The 16737-nt window shown below is 36.2% G+C and overlaps 5 protein-coding genes across 7 annotated transcripts; all 5 read right to left on the bottom strand.

Moving 5' to 3' along the window:
* Positions 1 to 3918: 3918 nt before the first annotated feature.
* Positions 3919 to 4626, bottom strand: LOC116132700 (GDSL esterase/lipase 1-like). Its single transcript, XM_031418371.1, has 3 exons — positions 4371 to 4626; positions 4168 to 4289; positions 3919 to 4074 (listed from the first exon to the last, which is right to left on the bottom strand). The coding sequence occupies exons 1-3, from the start codon at positions 4624 to 4626 to the stop codon at positions 3919 to 3921; spliced, it is 534 nt and encodes a 177-aa protein (XP_031274231.1).
* Positions 4627 to 5814: 1188 nt separating this feature from the next.
* LOC116132701 (GDSL esterase/lipase 1-like) lies at positions 5815 to 7179 on the bottom strand. Its single transcript, XM_031418372.1, has 2 exons — positions 6921 to 7179; positions 5815 to 6047 (listed from the first exon to the last, which is right to left on the bottom strand). Exons 1-2 carry the CDS (start codon positions 7177 to 7179, stop codon positions 5815 to 5817), a joined length of 492 nt encoding a protein of 163 aa, XP_031274232.1.
* A 508-nt stretch (positions 7180 to 7687) lies between these two features.
* On the bottom strand, positions 7688 to 9319 carry LOC116132687 (GDSL esterase/lipase 5-like). Its single transcript, XM_031418359.1, has 5 exons — positions 9032 to 9319; positions 8824 to 8948; positions 8501 to 8734; positions 8155 to 8410; positions 7688 to 8071 (listed from the first exon to the last, which is right to left on the bottom strand). Exons 1-5 carry the CDS (start codon positions 9288 to 9290, stop codon positions 7836 to 7838), a joined length of 1110 nt encoding a protein of 369 aa, XP_031274219.1. The 5' UTR covers positions 9291 to 9319; the 3' UTR covers positions 7688 to 7835.
* A 55-nt stretch (positions 9320 to 9374) lies between these two features.
* Positions 9375 to 12859, bottom strand: LOC116132686 (GDSL esterase/lipase 5-like). The gene is made up of 5 exons (XM_031418358.1): positions 12406 to 12859; positions 12183 to 12304; positions 11160 to 11390; positions 10774 to 11029; positions 9375 to 10329 (listed from the first exon to the last, which is right to left on the bottom strand). The coding sequence occupies exons 1-5, from the start codon at positions 12668 to 12670 to the stop codon at positions 10085 to 10087; spliced, it is 1119 nt and encodes a 372-aa protein (XP_031274218.1). The 5' UTR covers positions 12671 to 12859; the 3' UTR covers positions 9375 to 10084.
* Positions 12860 to 13984: 1125 nt separating this feature from the next.
* LOC116132691 (NDR1/HIN1-like protein 13) lies at positions 13985 to 16731 on the bottom strand. 3 transcript variants are annotated; one of them, XR_004128446.1, is made up of 4 exons: positions 15053 to 16731; positions 14885 to 14974; positions 14651 to 14776; positions 13985 to 14431 (listed from the first exon to the last, which is right to left on the bottom strand). XR_004128446.1 is itself a non-coding variant. In XM_031418361.1 (3 exons), exons 1-3 carry the CDS (start codon positions 15605 to 15607, stop codon positions 14714 to 14716), a joined length of 708 nt encoding a protein of 235 aa, XP_031274221.1. In that variant the 5' UTR covers positions 15608 to 16731; the 3' UTR covers positions 13986 to 14713. The 3 variants fall into 3 exon arrangements, 1 of the variants encoding a protein (XP_031274221.1); XR_004128445.1 differs by having other exon boundaries at positions 13985 to 14502; XM_031418361.1 differs by having other exon boundaries at positions 13986 to 14776.
* Positions 16732 to 16737: the final 6 nt, after the last annotated feature.

The raw sequence follows: 16737 nt of genomic DNA on the forward strand, positions 1-16737 counted from the left end.
ATTAGGAATGTTTGCAAGGACAAAGTAAACCAACCACAACAACAAGCTCAAGTGGTCGAAAACCAGCAACAAAATCAAGAGGGAGAACAGTTGTTCGTGACTTCTTGTCATGCAACTCACACCAAAAGAGAAACATGGTTGATAGATAGTGGTTGTACCAACCACATGACACCAGATATTACCAACTTCGTGGAACTGGATCGATCATTCCAATCCAAGATGAAGATCAGAAATGGAGAGTTCATAGAGGTTAAAGGAAGGGGCGAAGTTGTCGTCTAAACTCCAACGAGCATAAAGCACATAGCAAATGTATTGTACATGCCAGAAATCAGCCAAAGTCTACTAAGTGTTGGACAAATGTTAGAGAGAAATTATTCTCTACATTTCCAAGACAAATCATGTACAATAGTAGACAGTGAAGGTAGTGAGTTGATGAAAGCTAAGATGATGGGAAAGAGCTTTCCCGTAGAATGGAGAAAAACAAAAGTTCAGGCTCATTCTACTAGAATAAATGATTCCAAACTGTGGCATAAAAAGTTTGGTCATTTTCATTATAATGACCTTAAGAGAAATGAAGCACAAAAGTCTTGTGCAAAATTTACCAAAGATCGAAGAGATGAGTTTATGTCATGCTTGCCAGCTTGGAAAGTCAAGCAGACAACCATTCCTAGCAAACGCGACCTGGGGAGCTACAGCTCGTTCATACTGATATGCGTGGTCCTATGCAAACTCCGTCCTTGAGTGGTAGCAAATATTTTATGCTGTTCGTAGATGATTTCTTCAAAATGACATGGGTTCACTTCCTGAAGCAAAAGAGTGAAGTGGCCAATGTGTTCAAGAAGTTTAAGTTGCTAGTCGAGAACCAAACTAGTTTGACCATCAAATCTGTTCGCAACGATAATGGGACAGAATACACTTCAACTCAATTTGAAGAAATATGTAGAAAAGCAGGAATCAAGCACCGACTGAGTACTCCTTACACTCCACAGCAAAATGTAGTGAGTGAGAGGAAAAACAAAATGGTCATGGAGATGGCCAGATGCATGATCGTTGAGAAAAAGCTACCAAAGTCATTTTGGGCAAAAGCGGTCAATATAGGAGTCTATCTGCTGAATAGACTGTCAACAAAGGCTCTAAACGATCAAACGCCATTTGAAGCTTGGTATGGAGTTAAGCCAAGTGTGGACGACCTCAAAGTCTTCAAAAGCATCTGTTATGCACATGTTCCAGCGAGCAAAAGAAGCAAGCTTGATGAGAAAGTTGAAGCTAGAATCTTTATTAGCTATAGCAGCCAATCAAAGGCCTATAGAGTCTTCAATCCAAACATGAACAAGATTCTGATCACAAGAGATGTCAGAGTCGACAAGATGTCTGTTTGGAATTGGGTAGAAAAGATGGTCAAAGTTGAAACTAGGCCTCAACAGAGAGAGGTCGCTAACGATTAGAATGAAGCTGAGGAAGATTCAGATGTTGATGAACAGTTGTCAATTAGAGGGACCAGACCTCTAGCTTAAGTATATGAGAGGTACAAAGTCAAAGGAATTGAGAGTTGTGATGAAGGAGGAACTGAATAAGATCAAGAAAAATGAAACCTGGAAGTTGGTTAACCGACCATCAGATCAGAAATGGATCTTCAAGACCAAGCTGAATCCTAATGGATCAATCAACAAATACAAAGGTCAACTTGTAACCAAAGGCTGCATTCAGCAATATGGAGTAGACTTCTCTTATTCATTTGTTCTAATTGCGAGACATGACACGATCAAACTTCTCATTGTGCTAGCAGCTTAGTTCAAGTGGAAGATATTCCAGCTTGATGTCAAGTCAGCTTTCTTGAATGGCTACTTGGACGAAGAAATATATGTGGAACCACCAAAGGGCTCTACAGATGAAAAGGGCAAAGACAAAGTCTATCTTCTAAACAAGGCTTTATATGGATTGAAGTAGGCTCCTGAAGCCTAGTATAGCCAAATAAATGAGTATTTGAGCAAGCTCAGTTATACAAGAAGCCCCAACGAACACACTCTCTATGCAAAGAAAACAGATAGTGATCTCATTATAGTCTCTTTATATGTTGATGACTTGCTAGTAACTGGAAACAATCCTGATCGAGTGGACCAATTCAAGAGAGCAATGCATAAGGATTTTGAGATGACAGACTTGAGAGAGATGACCTTCTTCCTTGAGATCGAGATACACCGATCTCCAAATGGCATATTTGTCTGCCAAAGAAAATATGCAAATGAGATGTTAAAAAAGTTTAGCATGCAAAGTTGTAATCTAGTGAGCACTCCACTAGTCCAAAATGAAAAGTTGTGTGAAGAAGATGGAGGTTACAAGGTCAATGAAAGCAGATATAGAAGTCTGTTAGGCTGATTACTGTATTTGACAGTGACCAAACATGATCTTATGTATGCCTCCAGCCTCTTATCGAGATTTATAAATGAGCCAAGTGAAGTCCGCTTAAGAGTTACCAAAAGGATGCTAAGATATTTCAGAGGAAGTGCAGACCTCGAGATATGGTATAGAAGGTCTGAAGACTTCGACTAGGTCAGACATACTATTAACAACTAGGCTGGATCAGTCGAAGATATGAAAAGCACATCGGGGTATGTGTTTTTCTTTAACAAATAAGCATTCAGTTGGTTGTCCCAGAAGCAAGAGACAGTGGCTTAATCAACTGCGAAAGCAGAATACATGATTGCAGCTACTGCAATGAATCAGGCGATCTAGCGAAGGAAGATCCTAAAGGATATGAAGCTAGAACGATATGAGCCTACAATGATCTTCTGTGACAACCAATCTACTGTTGCAATAGCCAAGAACCCACTGTTTCATGGCTAATCAAAACATATAAAGATCAAATATCATGCTATTCGAGAAGCCGAGTAGAACAAAGAAGTGAAAATCATTCATTGTCAATTTGAAGAACAAGCAGTAGATATTTTGACTAAGGCTTTAAGCAAATCCAAGTTAAATCCAAGTTTGAAGAACTCTGATTTAGACTTGGTGTTTCCAACAAATATATCAAGGAGGAGTGTTAAAGCAAGTGATATCTCGCTGGACACATGACAAAGCGATCTAAAGGCTACGCGATCTGAAGCTTGCGATCAAATGTGCAAAGCTAAGATGGATGCAAGCTAAAGATAAATGTTATCGGTAACGATCTGAAGAGCATGTGACCTAAAGGGCATGCGATCTGGAGGAAGTAACCAGGAAGTAATGCAATCTGGAAGCAATATAGGAAAGAATCCATGCGATCAAATATGCATACGATCAGAAGCATTATGCGATCTGAAAGAGGTCGATAAATCAGAGCCGATCTAAAAGGTGTTAGAGTTGGTCAACTACCCGGAGTGGTTTAGCTAATTGTTAGGGATGTAAGATCTGACATATTTTGTGTTAGTTAAAAATGTATGGCCCTGCTTTAATGTTTAGAAATATCTCTGCAGATTAGGAATGTAATTAATGCACTGCAGAGTGAGTATGTCTATGATGTATATGATGATGTCATATGTTTGTATGTAATCTTTGATGAAGTTAATGAAAATGTAGACAAGTAATACAAGTCAAAAAAGACGAAATATTTCAGAAAACATTCTCTGAAAAACTTGTCTCTGAGAATACTTTTGCGTTCTTCCCTTTGCATTCTCCAGCTTGTAAACCAACAACAACTATCACACTCAAACAAATATATATATACCTTATTTGTTCTAGAAACTTTATGCATTGATTGATCACCAATGCTCGAATAGTTTCTTCAGATTGTAAGGCCCTATGACATTTGAGGTTCCACTCCACATAAGCTCTGCAATTAGCTTGTATCCCTTTTCAGAGGGATGAACAGTGTCAAAGAACATACATTCCTTAGGACTATCACACAACTCATACTCTTTTATCTCAGTCATCCCCCCATAGTTATCTCAGCAGAAGAAAAAAGTAGTCATTGCTACAAGTGTTAAACAGGTACACAGCTTCTGATGACAATGTTTTCGTTCCTGAATCACCTAGTTTTGGCTTCAATTGCTTCTCCACAATCCTAAAATAACTTACCTGAGTTTTAAGGTCTATCACCTAGTATTTACCCAAAAAATTGATAAGCAGAGAGAAAATGTGATAATTACATAGCTATCAATTCATTATAGATTAATCAGTAAGGTAACATACAAATCCTTGATAAGTTTCAACTAGAGCGCCAACTCCCCTAGATGCAAAGTTCACCCCATAAATAAATTTATTGTTGAAGGAAGGCAAAAATGTGGAAATTAAATGTAATTTGGCATACTCAGTTGCAAACAGAATTTACAAAAGAAAGTTGGGTGGTGATAATTTACTTGTTGATCAAGAAACAACATATAGATGTATCCTACCAATAAAATCTGGAACTAAACGCCCATATGAAGGTCTTCCAGTTGGGTATGTGAAGAAGCTTTCACTATATGGATAAAAATTTTCCTTAAATTCAGCTGTGGTGTTGATATAGTTATTATTCCCAGCATCAAACTGTGAATCCCCAAAAATGAATAATGCAACATGTCTTTTGGGCAAGGGCCGATGACTTTGGCTTGGGATTAGAAGAATTGAGCAAAGAACCAAGAAACAGGTAAGGAAGCTTAATCTTGTCATATTGAAATTCATTGACTAAATCTTTAATGTTCTTCTCCTCAAATGAACCATTTTTATAGGGTTGTTTACAGGAAGAAAATTAAATTAATGAACTCACAGGTTGAACTTTCAAATGTCAGTAGATTATTTCTATTGAACTAGCTAGTTGCGACGAAGCATACGTGCAGTATCAAGTAATATTCCATTGACATTCCAGTACCTTTTACATATTAAGCAACATGATGCATGTTCCTGGATGTTTGACTTGGATATTTTATATCAGTTTACCTATTGCTTTTTGAAGGATCTCAGACTTGGTCATCATTCCTATTATGCCTAAAAAGTCAAGGATGATGTGGACTCTCGTCAGCAAGGGTCAATCAGAATTCAGGGAGGCTTTGTGTCGTTTAGACACTGCCATGTCGCGCAATGATAGATGAGGTATGGTTCTCATCAATGCAGCAAGTGATGTCAAGCTTGCGAGCAGCTAGGAATCGTCGACCTGCATAAGCCCTACGCGATTTAAGGATGTCTCTCGTGCAGACAACCAATGGGAAGCAAGTTAGGAATTGTACCACACCTGCCGGGCTGCAGACTCATAATTATTACCTTGAATCCTCCAACTATAAATAGAGGGCTCATCTCCCATTTACGGGATTGGCTTATCTTTAGTGTTAAACAGTATACATTCTCTCTTTCTCTCTTTATATTCTTTCTAGATTGTAATTCAGCTCGCTGCACGCAACCTAACTATAACCTTCTATCAATACAACTACAATTGACGTAGGATTCGCTTTTGAGCATCCGAACCACTTTAAAAACCGTTTTTTATTTATTCTCTCGTTACATATTTTCATATCACGTGTAACTTCTAAGCCCTCTTAGCACTTTACACGTGTGAGTCGTTGGTGTCAAAATCAAACATTAACAATTCCTAAATGCTGATTGTAGATATAATTATTCTTTGTGAAAAAAACAATGTTTGTTCCCTGAAAATCAATTTCCTCTCTTATTTTGAAGATTGACCACCAAGATGTTTACCCCTAACATGAAGTAGAAAATCAATTTCCTTATAGCAACTTTAACACAATCTTTATTGTATTTATTGTCTTCTTCAATCTTATTTTATGTGCATTTTAACTTCATGTCTGCCCTTTCTTCTCTTTTTTTTCATTACAGAAACTATATACATCAATTGATCTGCTATGTTCAAATAGTTGCTTCAGATTGTAAGGCCCATGCAATAACATGTGGAGTTCCACTCCACATTAGCTCTGCAATTAGCTTGTTTGCCCTTTCTGAGGTATGATCAGAGTCAAAGAACATATATTCTTCAAGATTCTCACATAATTCGTGCTCTTTTATTTCACTCTTCCCCCCACAGTTCAATTTATCTCTAAACGGATCACTGCCACAACACGCCACAGCGACCTCCTTAAAACCTTCACAACATAGAATTCATCACAAATTGTAAACTAATGAAAATATAAATGCATAAATATATGTTTTTACTTTGACATGACATATTATATCTTGAAGGATTGTTTATAACTTCAATAGTAGTATTATATAAATTATGAATTGCATATTTGAATCCTGTTAGTAGGCTCTCCAGCTCCTGCAGGAATCTATAGAGTTGTATATTGTGTAGTTTAGCTAATTCTGAAGCAACTTCCAGGCAGGATCCTCAGCTTCCTGGTACAAGTACTTTTTCAAGTGCTCTCATGCCTGGTGAACAACCCAAAGGTCCCACACCATGAACCCAAATTTTCTTCCTCCACTCTTATATATTTCCTGAGAGATCAAAACAACTTGAAAATATATCATAAATTACTTGAAGAATAACATGTAAAATTTAATATAAGATGATATTACTTTGATTGTGTTAAATAAGTAAACAGCTTCTGATAACAATGCTTTTGCTCCTGCTTCACCTAGTTTCTGCTTCAATTGCTTCCCCGCATTCTTGAAATAACTTGGCTGAGTTTTCAGGTCTATCACCTGATATTTACACAAAAAGAAAATGAAGCAAACAGAAATTTCCTAATTTTATGGTGACTTGTAAATAGAAGAAACAGAGGGAATAAAAAGCATACATTTCCTTCATTAGTTTAAACTCGAGTTCCTGCTGCCCCGAATGCAAAGTTCACTTCATAAATAAATTGATCATTTTAGGATGGTAAATATGTTGGAATCAATGGTAACTTTGCATACTCAGCTACAATAGATAGTTAATTGCAAAAGTTATAGAAGAGAATGACAAAAATTTTAGTTGCACAGCATACATGATATTGATAAATAATAGCAAATCGTACCAATATAATCTGGAATTAATCGCCCATTAGAACGTCTCCCAGTAGGGTATTTGAAGAAGGTTTCACCATATGGCCAGAATTTTGACTGAAATTCAGTTGTGGTGTTGATATAGTTGTTATTTCCAGCATCAAATAATGAATCCCCAAAGATGAATACTGCAACATGTTTTCTGGGCGGCGGCTGGTGATCATAGCCTGGAATGATCAGAAGACTTGGACACAGAACCAAGAAAAATACGAGGAAACTTGACGTTATCATATTGAAAATCATTCACTTAATTTCATAGTTATTTGTAGGGTTGTTTACAAGAAGATAGATATATTACTGAACTTTCAGGATTGAATTGTTCAAATATCAGCATATTATTTCTATCGAATGAAGTAGTTGCGCGAAGCATACCAGCAGTTCTGTAGTTTTTCCAATTCTAACTTATAATCAAGACAGCTTTTTGTAAGCATTTCAGCCTTATATTTTTAATCTTTGTAATTTTCTCTCAAGTTATTGATGAAAAATTCAATATTACGACTTTGAAAACCAATTTCTTATCTGACTAATGTTCTTATATGGCTTAGGAAAACCTCTTACATTTGTATCCCTTTTTTTAATGTTTTGAAGTTTGACCACCAAGATGTTTACCAGAAGCTTAATTCAAATTCTCCACTTGATTAATATGTTTGGCATGAAGTATTAAAAATCTTTGACAAAAGGCTTTTAACCATTCAAATAGTGCCTTTTAGATTGATAATAAGAACTAACGCCAATAAAATTCCCAGAATTCTCATCATTTCAATTGTCATCTTATTGTTTATGTACATAGTTATTCTCTTGTAAGGATAAAAGCTAGAAACAAGTATCAAACTCATTTACATAAGAAAATATCCCTTATTCATTATGGAAACTACATTTATTCTGGCTCAGCTTTGTTCAAATAGTTGCTTCAGATTGTAAGGCCCTGTGGCATCTGGAGTTCCACTCCACAATAGTTCTGCAATTTGCTTGTAGGCACTTTCAGTGGGATGAACAGAATCAAAGATCACATATTCCTTAGGATTGTCACATAATTCATACTCATTTTTATTCTGCCTCCCACAGCTTGCTATTCCTCTATATGGACCACTGCCACAGCACCCCGTCACGCCCTCCTTAAAACCTTCACAACATGAATTCATCACCAAATTATATAGCAGAAAAAAATTGCTTATTTAAAAATGACAGAAAGATCAGATGGCATACCATATCTTGAAGGGTCGTTGATTCTTTTCGATAATGAATTGTAGAAATCATGAATTGAGTATCTAAATCCCTTTAGTTGGCTCTCTAGTTCGTGGAGAACTTGATAGAGTGCTTTGTTGTATAATTCTGCTAACTCTGAAGCAATCTCCAGACAGGATCCTGTGTTTCCAGGTACAAGTGCTTTCATGGCTGGTAAACAACCCAAAGGCAGCAAATTTACAAACCCGAATTTCCTTCCTCCTTTCTTGTATATTTCCTGACAGATTTAAGTAGCTTAGATAATAATATCCATCCCAAATAACTCGAAAAAGTGTTTCAAATAATTTACGAAAGATAAAATGATTACTCTGATTGTACTTGTTACATTTCCGATCACCATCCCTATGTAATCCTCCTTAGAGTATTGCCAACGTAGCACACTCGTGTTTGAGGCAAAATCGAAAATATCATTGTTGCCTATGCTAAACAAGTAAACAGCCTTGGATAACAATGTTTCAGCTCCTTCATCACCTAGCTCCTGCCTGAACTGCTTCTCCACCGCAATCTTGAAATAACTTAACTGAGTTTTGAGGTCTATCACCTGGAATTTAGTGAAGAAAATGTGAAGCTAAAAAGAAATTTACAGTTCTTATATGACTTTTTTTCAGCTTAATTAGCATGGTCACATACCATTCCTTGAAAAGTTTCGACTAGAGCGCCACCTCCCACGGATGCAAAGTTCACCCCATAAATAAATTTGTCACTATTGTAGGAGGGTAAGAATGTTGAAATTAATGGTAACTTAACATACTCAGCTGCAACAAAGTTACAAAGCTAAATTAGGCTCTTTATAATGATTCAGTTTCTGATCAAGAAAAAACTTGTAAGTATGTCATACCAATGAAATCTGGGATTAGACGCCCATCAGAAGCTCTTCCGGTAGGATAGTTGAAGAAGGTTTCACCATAAGGCCAGAAATTGGCCTGAAACTGAATAGTGGTGTTGATGTAGTTATTGTTTCCAGCATCAAAGAGTGAATCCCCAAAGATGAATAATGCAACATGATTTTTGGACAATGATCGATAAGCATGGCCTGGAATGAGAAGAGTTGAGCACAGAAAAAATAAGAAACAGATAGAAAAGTTTAATCTTGTCATATTGAAATTCACTTAATCTTGTACATATGCCAATCTCCTGAAATCTTATTTATAGATTTTTTAACTTGAAGAGAAAGAAATGCTATCAACTCCGAGGATTGAATTTTTAATTAATATCAGTCAAATTAGTGGCTTCAGGCTTGGAAGTTTCTGCATTTCTTACAAAAGTCCTGATAAAACCGCAACCTTGAAAGAAAACTAGAGCATCTGAAAAAAAAATTCCAGTGGAAAAAGACTGCTGATATACTTTTCTATTGAACAAGCTTATTTGACATAGTATACTTCGTGAAATCATGCAATTGACTATGCTGTATAAGTAATCTGCTGAAACTTGGGCAGCAAGATGGATGCTTGGATAAATTGAGTTCTCAGATTTAAAAGACTCAGACAAATCACAAATATGCTTTAGAAATCTGCTTATTTCAAGTAAACAGATTTGGATAACAATGTTTTGGGTCCTGCTTCTCCACAATCTTGAAATAACTTAGCTGAATTTCAAGGTCTATCTCTATCACCTGTAATTTTGTGAAGAAAAAGTGAAACAAAGTTCGTATATACCAATGAAATCTGTCATTTATTCGCCCATCAGAAAATCTCCCAGTAGGAAAGTTGAAGCCAGAAATTTGCATAATGCTTTCATTAATTTGTTTGGAAGTTGATCTTTGAAGCTTAGGCCCAAGGGCGCTGGGTAGCCAGGAAGCCCAATTTCCAAGCCTTCCATTTAAATTTATTTAAATTACTATAAAAGAGAAGCATTCTACTTGATTTTGTATATGCAAATCAATGACTATGTATTAAGAAATTTTGAAAAGTTTCTTGAGACTGTAAGGCCCAACAAGATGAGAGTTTGTTGTGCCATTCCACATTGCCTCTGCTAACTGTCTGTTGGCCATTTCAGTGAGATGAAGTGAGTCCCAAAACAAATATTTATTTGGATTCTCACATAGCTCAAATTCCTTCACTATCCTCTTCCCTCCACAGCTAAAAACTCCTCCAAACTGCCCTGTTCCACAGCATGCTGCTTCTCCTTCCTTGAACCCTTCATCATAAAGCACAATACTTTTCAGAAAACGATTTTTTTAACGTGTATCTTAAGGACGCATGTTTAAGCACAAATGATCATATAAATTTTACTAAAGTTAAGTGAGGGGACAGAAACAGGACTAAGGTACAAGAAAAATGGCATGAGGCATTGATAGTTTATTGAGATGCAATTATATATTTCTTTTTTTATGTCAAATAAACAATGGCCGGTCTGTCTGGATTGACCTAATTAAAAAAAAAAAAAAAGCTTTTTGAGCATGCAGAGTTGTCTTTTAACTCATTGAATTTTAAACTTGGGCCCCAACTGTATTTGTTAATGCTAAAGATCAGGCTTTTTGCCAAAATTATTGGAAAAGGGAGAACATATTAACCACACATCAAACTGATGAGAACTTCCAGTGATTTGCATGTCACAACACAAAGTTTGCAGTGTACATACCATACTTGGAGGGATGTTTCATTCTTTTTCTGAGGCGGCTGTTCAAGTCAAATAGTGAATACTTGAACCCCTTTGATTGTTTCTCCAAATTATAGAGGAGCTTGGACAAAGCTTTGTTATGCAGTTTTGCTAGTGATGAAACTTTCCCTAAGCAGCTGCCATTGGTTTCTGGTTTGAGTATTCTGATTGTTGGAAAACAACCTAAGGGTGGCAAATTGATGAATGCAAATTTTCTGCCTCCACTCTTATAAATTTCCTGAAAATTAATGATTTGATAATACAAGAATATCAGTTAAACTGCTCACAACGATGATTTTGGCTTTTTTCCATAAAACTTGCAAGATGGTAAGGCTTTTCTAGGTTACAGAATAAAAAGAAAAACTTACTTTGAGAATTGTTGTTAGGTTGCCAATCACCATCCCAACATACCGGGACTCTGAGAAGGAGTTTAGTATGGTGGAATTGGTCAAGAAAGGGCTAGTGTAATCATTGCTTCCAATGCTAAACAAAAATACAGCTTTTGATAATATCATCTTCCCTTCATCATTGCCTAATTTGTCTCTCAACCAACTCACCACCTTCTTGTAGTAGCTAAGCTGTGTTTCCAGATTAATCACCTGACACAGAAAAAACCAGTAAATGCTACTAACCAAATGCCTTAGCCCGATATCTATGCAAGGAGTTTATTTACTAATACATTTAAAACTTGTTAACTATGAAAAGAGAGTGATATTGTTCGCTTTGAGCGTAGGTCTACATGGAGACCCAATCAAGGGGCCGTCACATTGCCTCATCGGATATCAAGTCCATACTCTAATACCAATTGTCATACTCAAATTCAAGTGAGAAATACTATCTGCTTTTATCCTAAACCTATATGAGTTTGTTTTTAGATTTCACTTCTTGAAACGAATTAGTAGAATAGGATACTATCAAATAAGTCTTTGGGGCCTCATTTGATGTTTGACAAATCAAGCATGCACTAAAGAGCTAGTGGACCCAGTCATTAGGTGCCCCAGCCTAAAAAAGTTTTTGAAAAAGTTGCATGCCTCGACATTGTGCACAAGGTTTGGGTCAACTCCGATGCCAGACATTTCTTAAAAGTGTAGCCATTTTACCTTTCTATCACCCTCTGTTTAGATCGTAACAAGAATTAAAGAAATGAAACAAAAAATAGCTTCATTTTTGTGCTTCTTCTAAAATCTTTCTACTTTTTCCCTTTATATAATTTCTAAGATCCAACCAAAGCCTTAATGACAAACAGTATATGCATGTGTCTTGTTACTAGTGATTAGGCAATATTTTAATGCCATATTATAAACTATGCATCAGTTTGGGAAATAAAGTGCATGTAAATGACAATTATCAGAAGCAATTTCATTTCTAAAATGGAAAAGTAAAATACTTACATCCCCTTTAAAAGTCTCAACTAGAGCACCAGCTCCAGCTGATGCAAAATTCACCCCATGATAGTATTGATGAATGCCAGGTTGAAGAAAAGGTGGAATCAATGGCAAGCCAGCATATTGTGCTACAATGAAGGATGAGACAAGAAGATAACTCTAAAAGAGATAGCATTAATTTAGCAGACAGAAGATATTGTTAGTTTACCAAAAGATTAGCAAATCTTACCTATGAAATCAGAAATCAAACGCCCATCAGAAAATCTTCCTGTAGGGAACTTGAAAAAGGTTTCTCCATAAGGCCAAAAATTCGATTGGTCAAGAGTTGTGGTGTTGATGTAATTGTTGTTGCCTGCATCCAGAAAAGAGTCACCGAAGATGAAGAAGGCGGCGGGTTTCTGTTTCTTCACATGATGCACAGATTTAGCCCTGCAAGTTGCTAAAATGAAGACTAAACCAAGAAAGAAGAAGAAGAGAGAGGTTGGCCTTGCCATGAGTGTCCAGCTTCTTCACCAAACTTGATACATTTAAGCACTCAATATTTGAAATATGCAACTGACCCCATATGTTTAATAACTTTTTCTCTACTTGCTTTGAATGATTGAAGATTAACAAGAGAAGACAATAAAGTTTATATGCAATGCAAGGTTTGGAATAGTCAGCTCGATCCAACAAAATGCATGTGCTGGCAAATTTATCAGATTACATGAAGTTGTCAAACAAAATGGATTTTTTTTTTTTTTCCTCCTTGTTTTGAATATTTGGATTAAACAAAATCATTGCTGAAACACGTTATATATATATATTAGTCTTGATCATTCATGCAATTTAAAAACTCAGCTAGGAGTTCTAGAATCAGAAGACCTTTCTGCTGTTTTAAAACCTGCAGGGAGCCATTTTCAGGACTTAATTAATTATATGTGTCAAGTCAACTAATTTATAGTAACATATTTCATGGTTAACTTACTAAACCATTATTGAATAATATCCCATAAAAAAAAATCTTTGAATAACTGAATAATATCCCATAAAGATATAAGTACCCACGTAGCTGAAATCGAAATTAATCTGCAGGAGTAACATTTTATTGAAGATGAAGTCTGTCATGTCATATAATTGAAGAGAAACAACCATTTATATGGCCTTGTTTGAATGAAGATGAAGAACAGAAGGCAATAAAATGGTTGTAACTTGCAAAAATGTTTGCAGACACAGAGTGAGTTCTCTTGATTGATTGAAATTTAAGCACTAAAAAACTGGGCAATCATTCATATATTTTGTGTGTGTGTGAGAGAGAGAGAGAGAGGATGATGTTATTTTTATGCCTTGGCTGGTGGTAAGTGTTTTGAGTAAAGATAAGCCAGTGAGGGGTGTTTTCTGAGATGTCAGCTGTCCACATACAGTTGGGTATTATCTAATACAATATTCACCACCTTCTTACCAGTAAAGATGAGAAGGATTGACAATAAACTTTTGAATAATGTCTGATATGCAACATATTCAATTTGCTCTTTTCCAGCTTTTCTCAAATTCTTTGGCATAAGGATTTTTTATTGGTACTTCTTTTACCTAAGAAAGTTTAGGTGTGTAGTGTGATGAGAATTTCTGCTGTGAACAACTTTTAAAAATATATATTATAATTTAAATATCTGTTAACCTTTCACACATGTTCATTTTGGTTTAATGAAATATTCTGTACCCATTTCACCAAATTAAATATAAAGAAGTTTGTTTATCACATATTGTCTTATCCACCTCATTTGGTAGGGTTTAGAGTACATTGAATTGGTATTTCTGACTCGTTTGAAAAGATGATATATATGTTTGAACCAAAGAACATGCTCCAAACTCATTATTTAAAGTTGTTAAAAAGACAAATCCAACGTCGAACTACACTCGACGAGATGGGTTGGGGATATTACATCTAAACAAGCAACTTCTTTCGAAGTGCTGAACATAACCCATTTAGCAAAAGTTGTGGCACTAGCAGCAAATTAGATCAATGTAGCCTACGTTAGTTCCCTGGAGGATTTAGCTTACATGGATTCCACTATAGAATTAGCAAAATGTACAAGCAAAGGAAAGCAATATTTTCAGACATTTCTATTATACATAAATAATTCTCAACTTGGTCATCTGAGTACGAAAGCTATTTTGGCAAATACCCTGCGATTAACATTTGAGAATCTTTATATTGATTTGAAGGATGTGACCAGTGCCTTTGTCCTCATTCATGACTTTTGCTTTCTCATATGCTGTAAAAGTAGAGAGGAGGAGAGGTGAGAGCATTGTTGATTTTAAATTTTGTGGATGAGAATGACACAATCTGGTAGGTCAAAAAAGGCAAATGAAATTGCATTCAATTTTTTGGTGTTAAATCAATCCATTGATAGCGACAAATTAACCAAAGCTGACATAATTGTGAAAGGCACAGCACATGAATGGTTAGACCAAAGTTTAGGCAATTAATTTACTTTGCCTCTAAAGTTGCTCATTCATTTCTTCTGTAATATTCTCATACTTGAAAGAAAATTTCCTCATATGTAGATAGCCATGTCACATTTGTTGAAGAAAGAATTGGAATCAGCAGGAAATGAAGCCTGCAAAGTTTCAGAATTATACCATGATCATGTCAAGAAGTTAATTTCAGAATTAATGAACGCGCGAAAGAGAACAAAACAGAGAAGATGATCACAATCAACACTTACGGTATAATTTTGAGCTAATCTAATGGTGTTAATTTCGTTTACGAATGAAATCTTGCTATAGTCGAGATTTATGTCGCAGTCCAGGGAAACCTACAATTGTTAACAATGTGTTAGCAGAGTCAGAAGTATCTCAATGGCAAATAAAAAGTTAATGAAATATAAAGCAACCTTGATCTTTGGCATGGTTAAATGAAACAACTGCAGCTGTACACTAATATCGCCTAATAATCTCATCGGAAGGACATTATTCGTTGACTTATCTTGCGATAATCTGCCAGAAATTATATCGGTAATGTTCAAGCAATGGATCAAAGCTCCCATTACCACATCGGTATTGTTACTATGAGCTGGTTGATTGAATCCTGGTACTCCTATTAGTCCTACAGGAAGACCTTCAAAGTAAAGATGGAGCCATGAAGGGCTGTACTTGATGCCAAGCTTGTTAGGATTTTGAGCATTTAGGATTAAAATGGCAACAGATGAGACAAAGAGGGTTGAATTGGAAGAGGTTTTGAGATCAAATGAAACTACTTTTAAAGATTCAAGAGAGAATATGGGCTTTTGAGGTTTTATAACGAAGATAACACATAATGTAGCCACCCCCACAATAATGACTATAAACAGAAGGAAAATTGACACAAAGAAACTGCAGCTCTTGCAAGAACAAGCATGATAAAGTTCCAGGAAACAAAATCTATCTGAACTTTGTTTTGGAACATCCATGGAGAGTCTTCATTTTGGAGATTAGCCATAATAATAGAAATGTTCTGGTATTTTTTAAACTGAATTAAGGGAACTTCATAGGGAAGGAGGAATCTGATGTTTACTTTTAACTTTAGCCTTCTCTAATTCCTTTCTTAAAGCTATAAATAATTTGAATGCCTTTCTATGTTCCTAACTTTCTACAGAAGGAATGCCTTCTAAAAGTATATCATATTCCATTTAGTGTTGCAAGCTAAAGTTCTCAAAATTTGATTCTTACATTACAAACTTAAAACAAATCCGTGATAAACTAAGTCTGAATCCGTTTATAAGGTTTGCATTCTCTTTCAACTCAGTATAAATTCTACCCAGGGATACACACATAATCATCTAATAATTGTACTGCAACCTTGCTGTGATGATATAATTCATAAATGGAGAGTTATTGGGAAGCACAACCTGGGAGGCCTTGGAGGTTCCCTTTCTTAGGCAAAGGTCAGAAGCTTGTCCAGAAATACATGTGATATAATCATATGGTTTTTTTTGGGGGGGGTGGGGGGGTGGGGGGGACTGGGTAGTGGTCACCCGTGGACAAGAGGACTCTGGGCAGCCCTGGCTCCTTTGCAGCCTCAGGCCAGGCCCGGCCCCTACGCTTGACAAATCACGGGGGACCCTTTATGCACAGGCACAGTCACCCCTGTTTGTCCCTTCTCATCTCAATTTAGTATTGCATTGGTGTAAAAGGCAGCCATGCTAGGGCTCTTCTTCCTAGGCTGACTCATCTCCTCATCTTACCAAAAGGTCCAAAACATAAACTGGGACGTATCCATACCCACAACTGTGTCAAACTATTGCCACCTTGCAACTCCAACCCAAGTGTTCGCATGTTGTGACTTGTGAGGCCGATTATTACGACATTTTGGCACACCTCCCATGGTCCCTTTTTTTTTTTTTTTTTCTAATCATTATTGTGAAGCATACGTCTTCATGTGCAAGGGGGTTTAAAAAATTACGTGCAACACATTTAGCTGGAAATATAATATAAAGTATTCCACCTTTCAAAGCCATCCATGGAAGATGTAGCAGAAAGCCGAAAGCATTGCTTTGTAATTAAAAACTTGGGAATAAGACAAATCCTTTGAGATCGAAAT

The sequence above is a fragment of the Pistacia vera genome, unplaced genomic scaffold (assembly GCF_008641045.1).
Source record: "Pistacia vera cultivar Batoury unplaced genomic scaffold, PisVer_v2 Contig259, whole genome shotgun sequence".
NCBI classification, from domain to species: Eukaryota; Viridiplantae; Streptophyta; class Magnoliopsida; order Sapindales; family Anacardiaceae; genus Pistacia; species Pistacia vera.

What these genes read in the sequence shown, in the direction of transcription:
- LOC116132701 (XM_031418372.1), bottom strand. Translation starts at nt 7,179, where the DNA reads ATGATAACGTCAAGTTTCCTCGTATTTTTCTTGGTTCTGTGTCCAAGT. An exon ending in ATTAATTCCAGATTATATTG is followed by an intron (nt 6,048 to 6,920) that starts GTACGATTTGCT and finishes TATGTTGTGAAG; the next exon opens with GTTTTAAGGAGGTCGCTGTG.
- LOC116132687 (XM_031418359.1), bottom strand. Translation starts at nt 9,290, where the DNA reads ATGACAAGATTAAACTTTTCTATCTGTTTCTTATTTTTTCTGTGCTCA. An exon ending in TCTAATCCCAGATTTCATTG is followed by an intron (nt 8,949 to 9,031) that starts GTATGACATACT and finishes ACTTTGTTGCAG; the next exon opens with CTGAGTATGTTAAGTTACCA. An exon ending in TCGAAACTTTTCAAGGAATG is followed by an intron (nt 8,735 to 8,823) that starts GTATGTGACCAT and finishes ACTAAATTCCAG; the next exon opens with GTGATAGACCTCAAAACTCA.
- LOC116132686 (XM_031418358.1), bottom strand. Translation starts at nt 12,670, where the DNA reads ATGGCAAGGCCAACCTCTCTCTTCTTCTTCTTTCTTGGTTTAGTCTTC. An exon ending in TTTGATTTCTGATTTCATAG is followed by an intron (nt 12,305 to 12,405) that starts GTAAGATTTGCT and finishes CCTTCATTGTAG; the next exon opens with CACAATATGCTGGCTTGCCA. An exon ending in ACCTAACAACAATTCTCAAA is followed by an intron (nt 11,030 to 11,159) that starts GTAAGTTTTTCT and finishes ATTAATTTTCAG; the next exon opens with GAAATTTATAAGAGTGGAGG.
- LOC116132700 (XM_031418371.1), bottom strand. Translation starts at nt 4,626, where the DNA reads ATGACAAGATTAAGCTTCCTTACCTGTTTCTTGGTTCTTTGCTCAATT. An exon ending in TTTAGTTCCAGATTTTATTG is followed by an intron (nt 4,290 to 4,370) that starts GTAGGATACATC and finishes TTCTGTTTGCAA; the next exon opens with CTGAGTATGCCAAATTACAT. An exon ending in TTGAAACTTATCAAGGATTT is followed by an intron (nt 4,075 to 4,167) that starts GTATGTTACCTT and finishes GGTAAATACTAG; the next exon opens with GTGATAGACCTTAAAACTCA.
- LOC116132691 (XM_031418361.1), bottom strand. Translation starts at nt 15,607, where the DNA reads ATGGATGTTCCAAAACAAAGTTCAGATAGATTTTGTTTCCTGGAACTT. An exon ending in TAACCATGCCAAAGATCAAG is followed by an intron (nt 14,975 to 15,052) that starts GTTGCTTTATAT and finishes TAACAATTGTAG; the next exon opens with GTTTCCCTGGACTGCGACAT. An exon ending in GATTAGCTCAAAATTATACC is followed by an intron (nt 14,777 to 14,884) that starts GTAAGTGTTGAT and finishes GAAACTTTGCAG; the next exon opens with GCTTCATTTCCTGCTGATTC.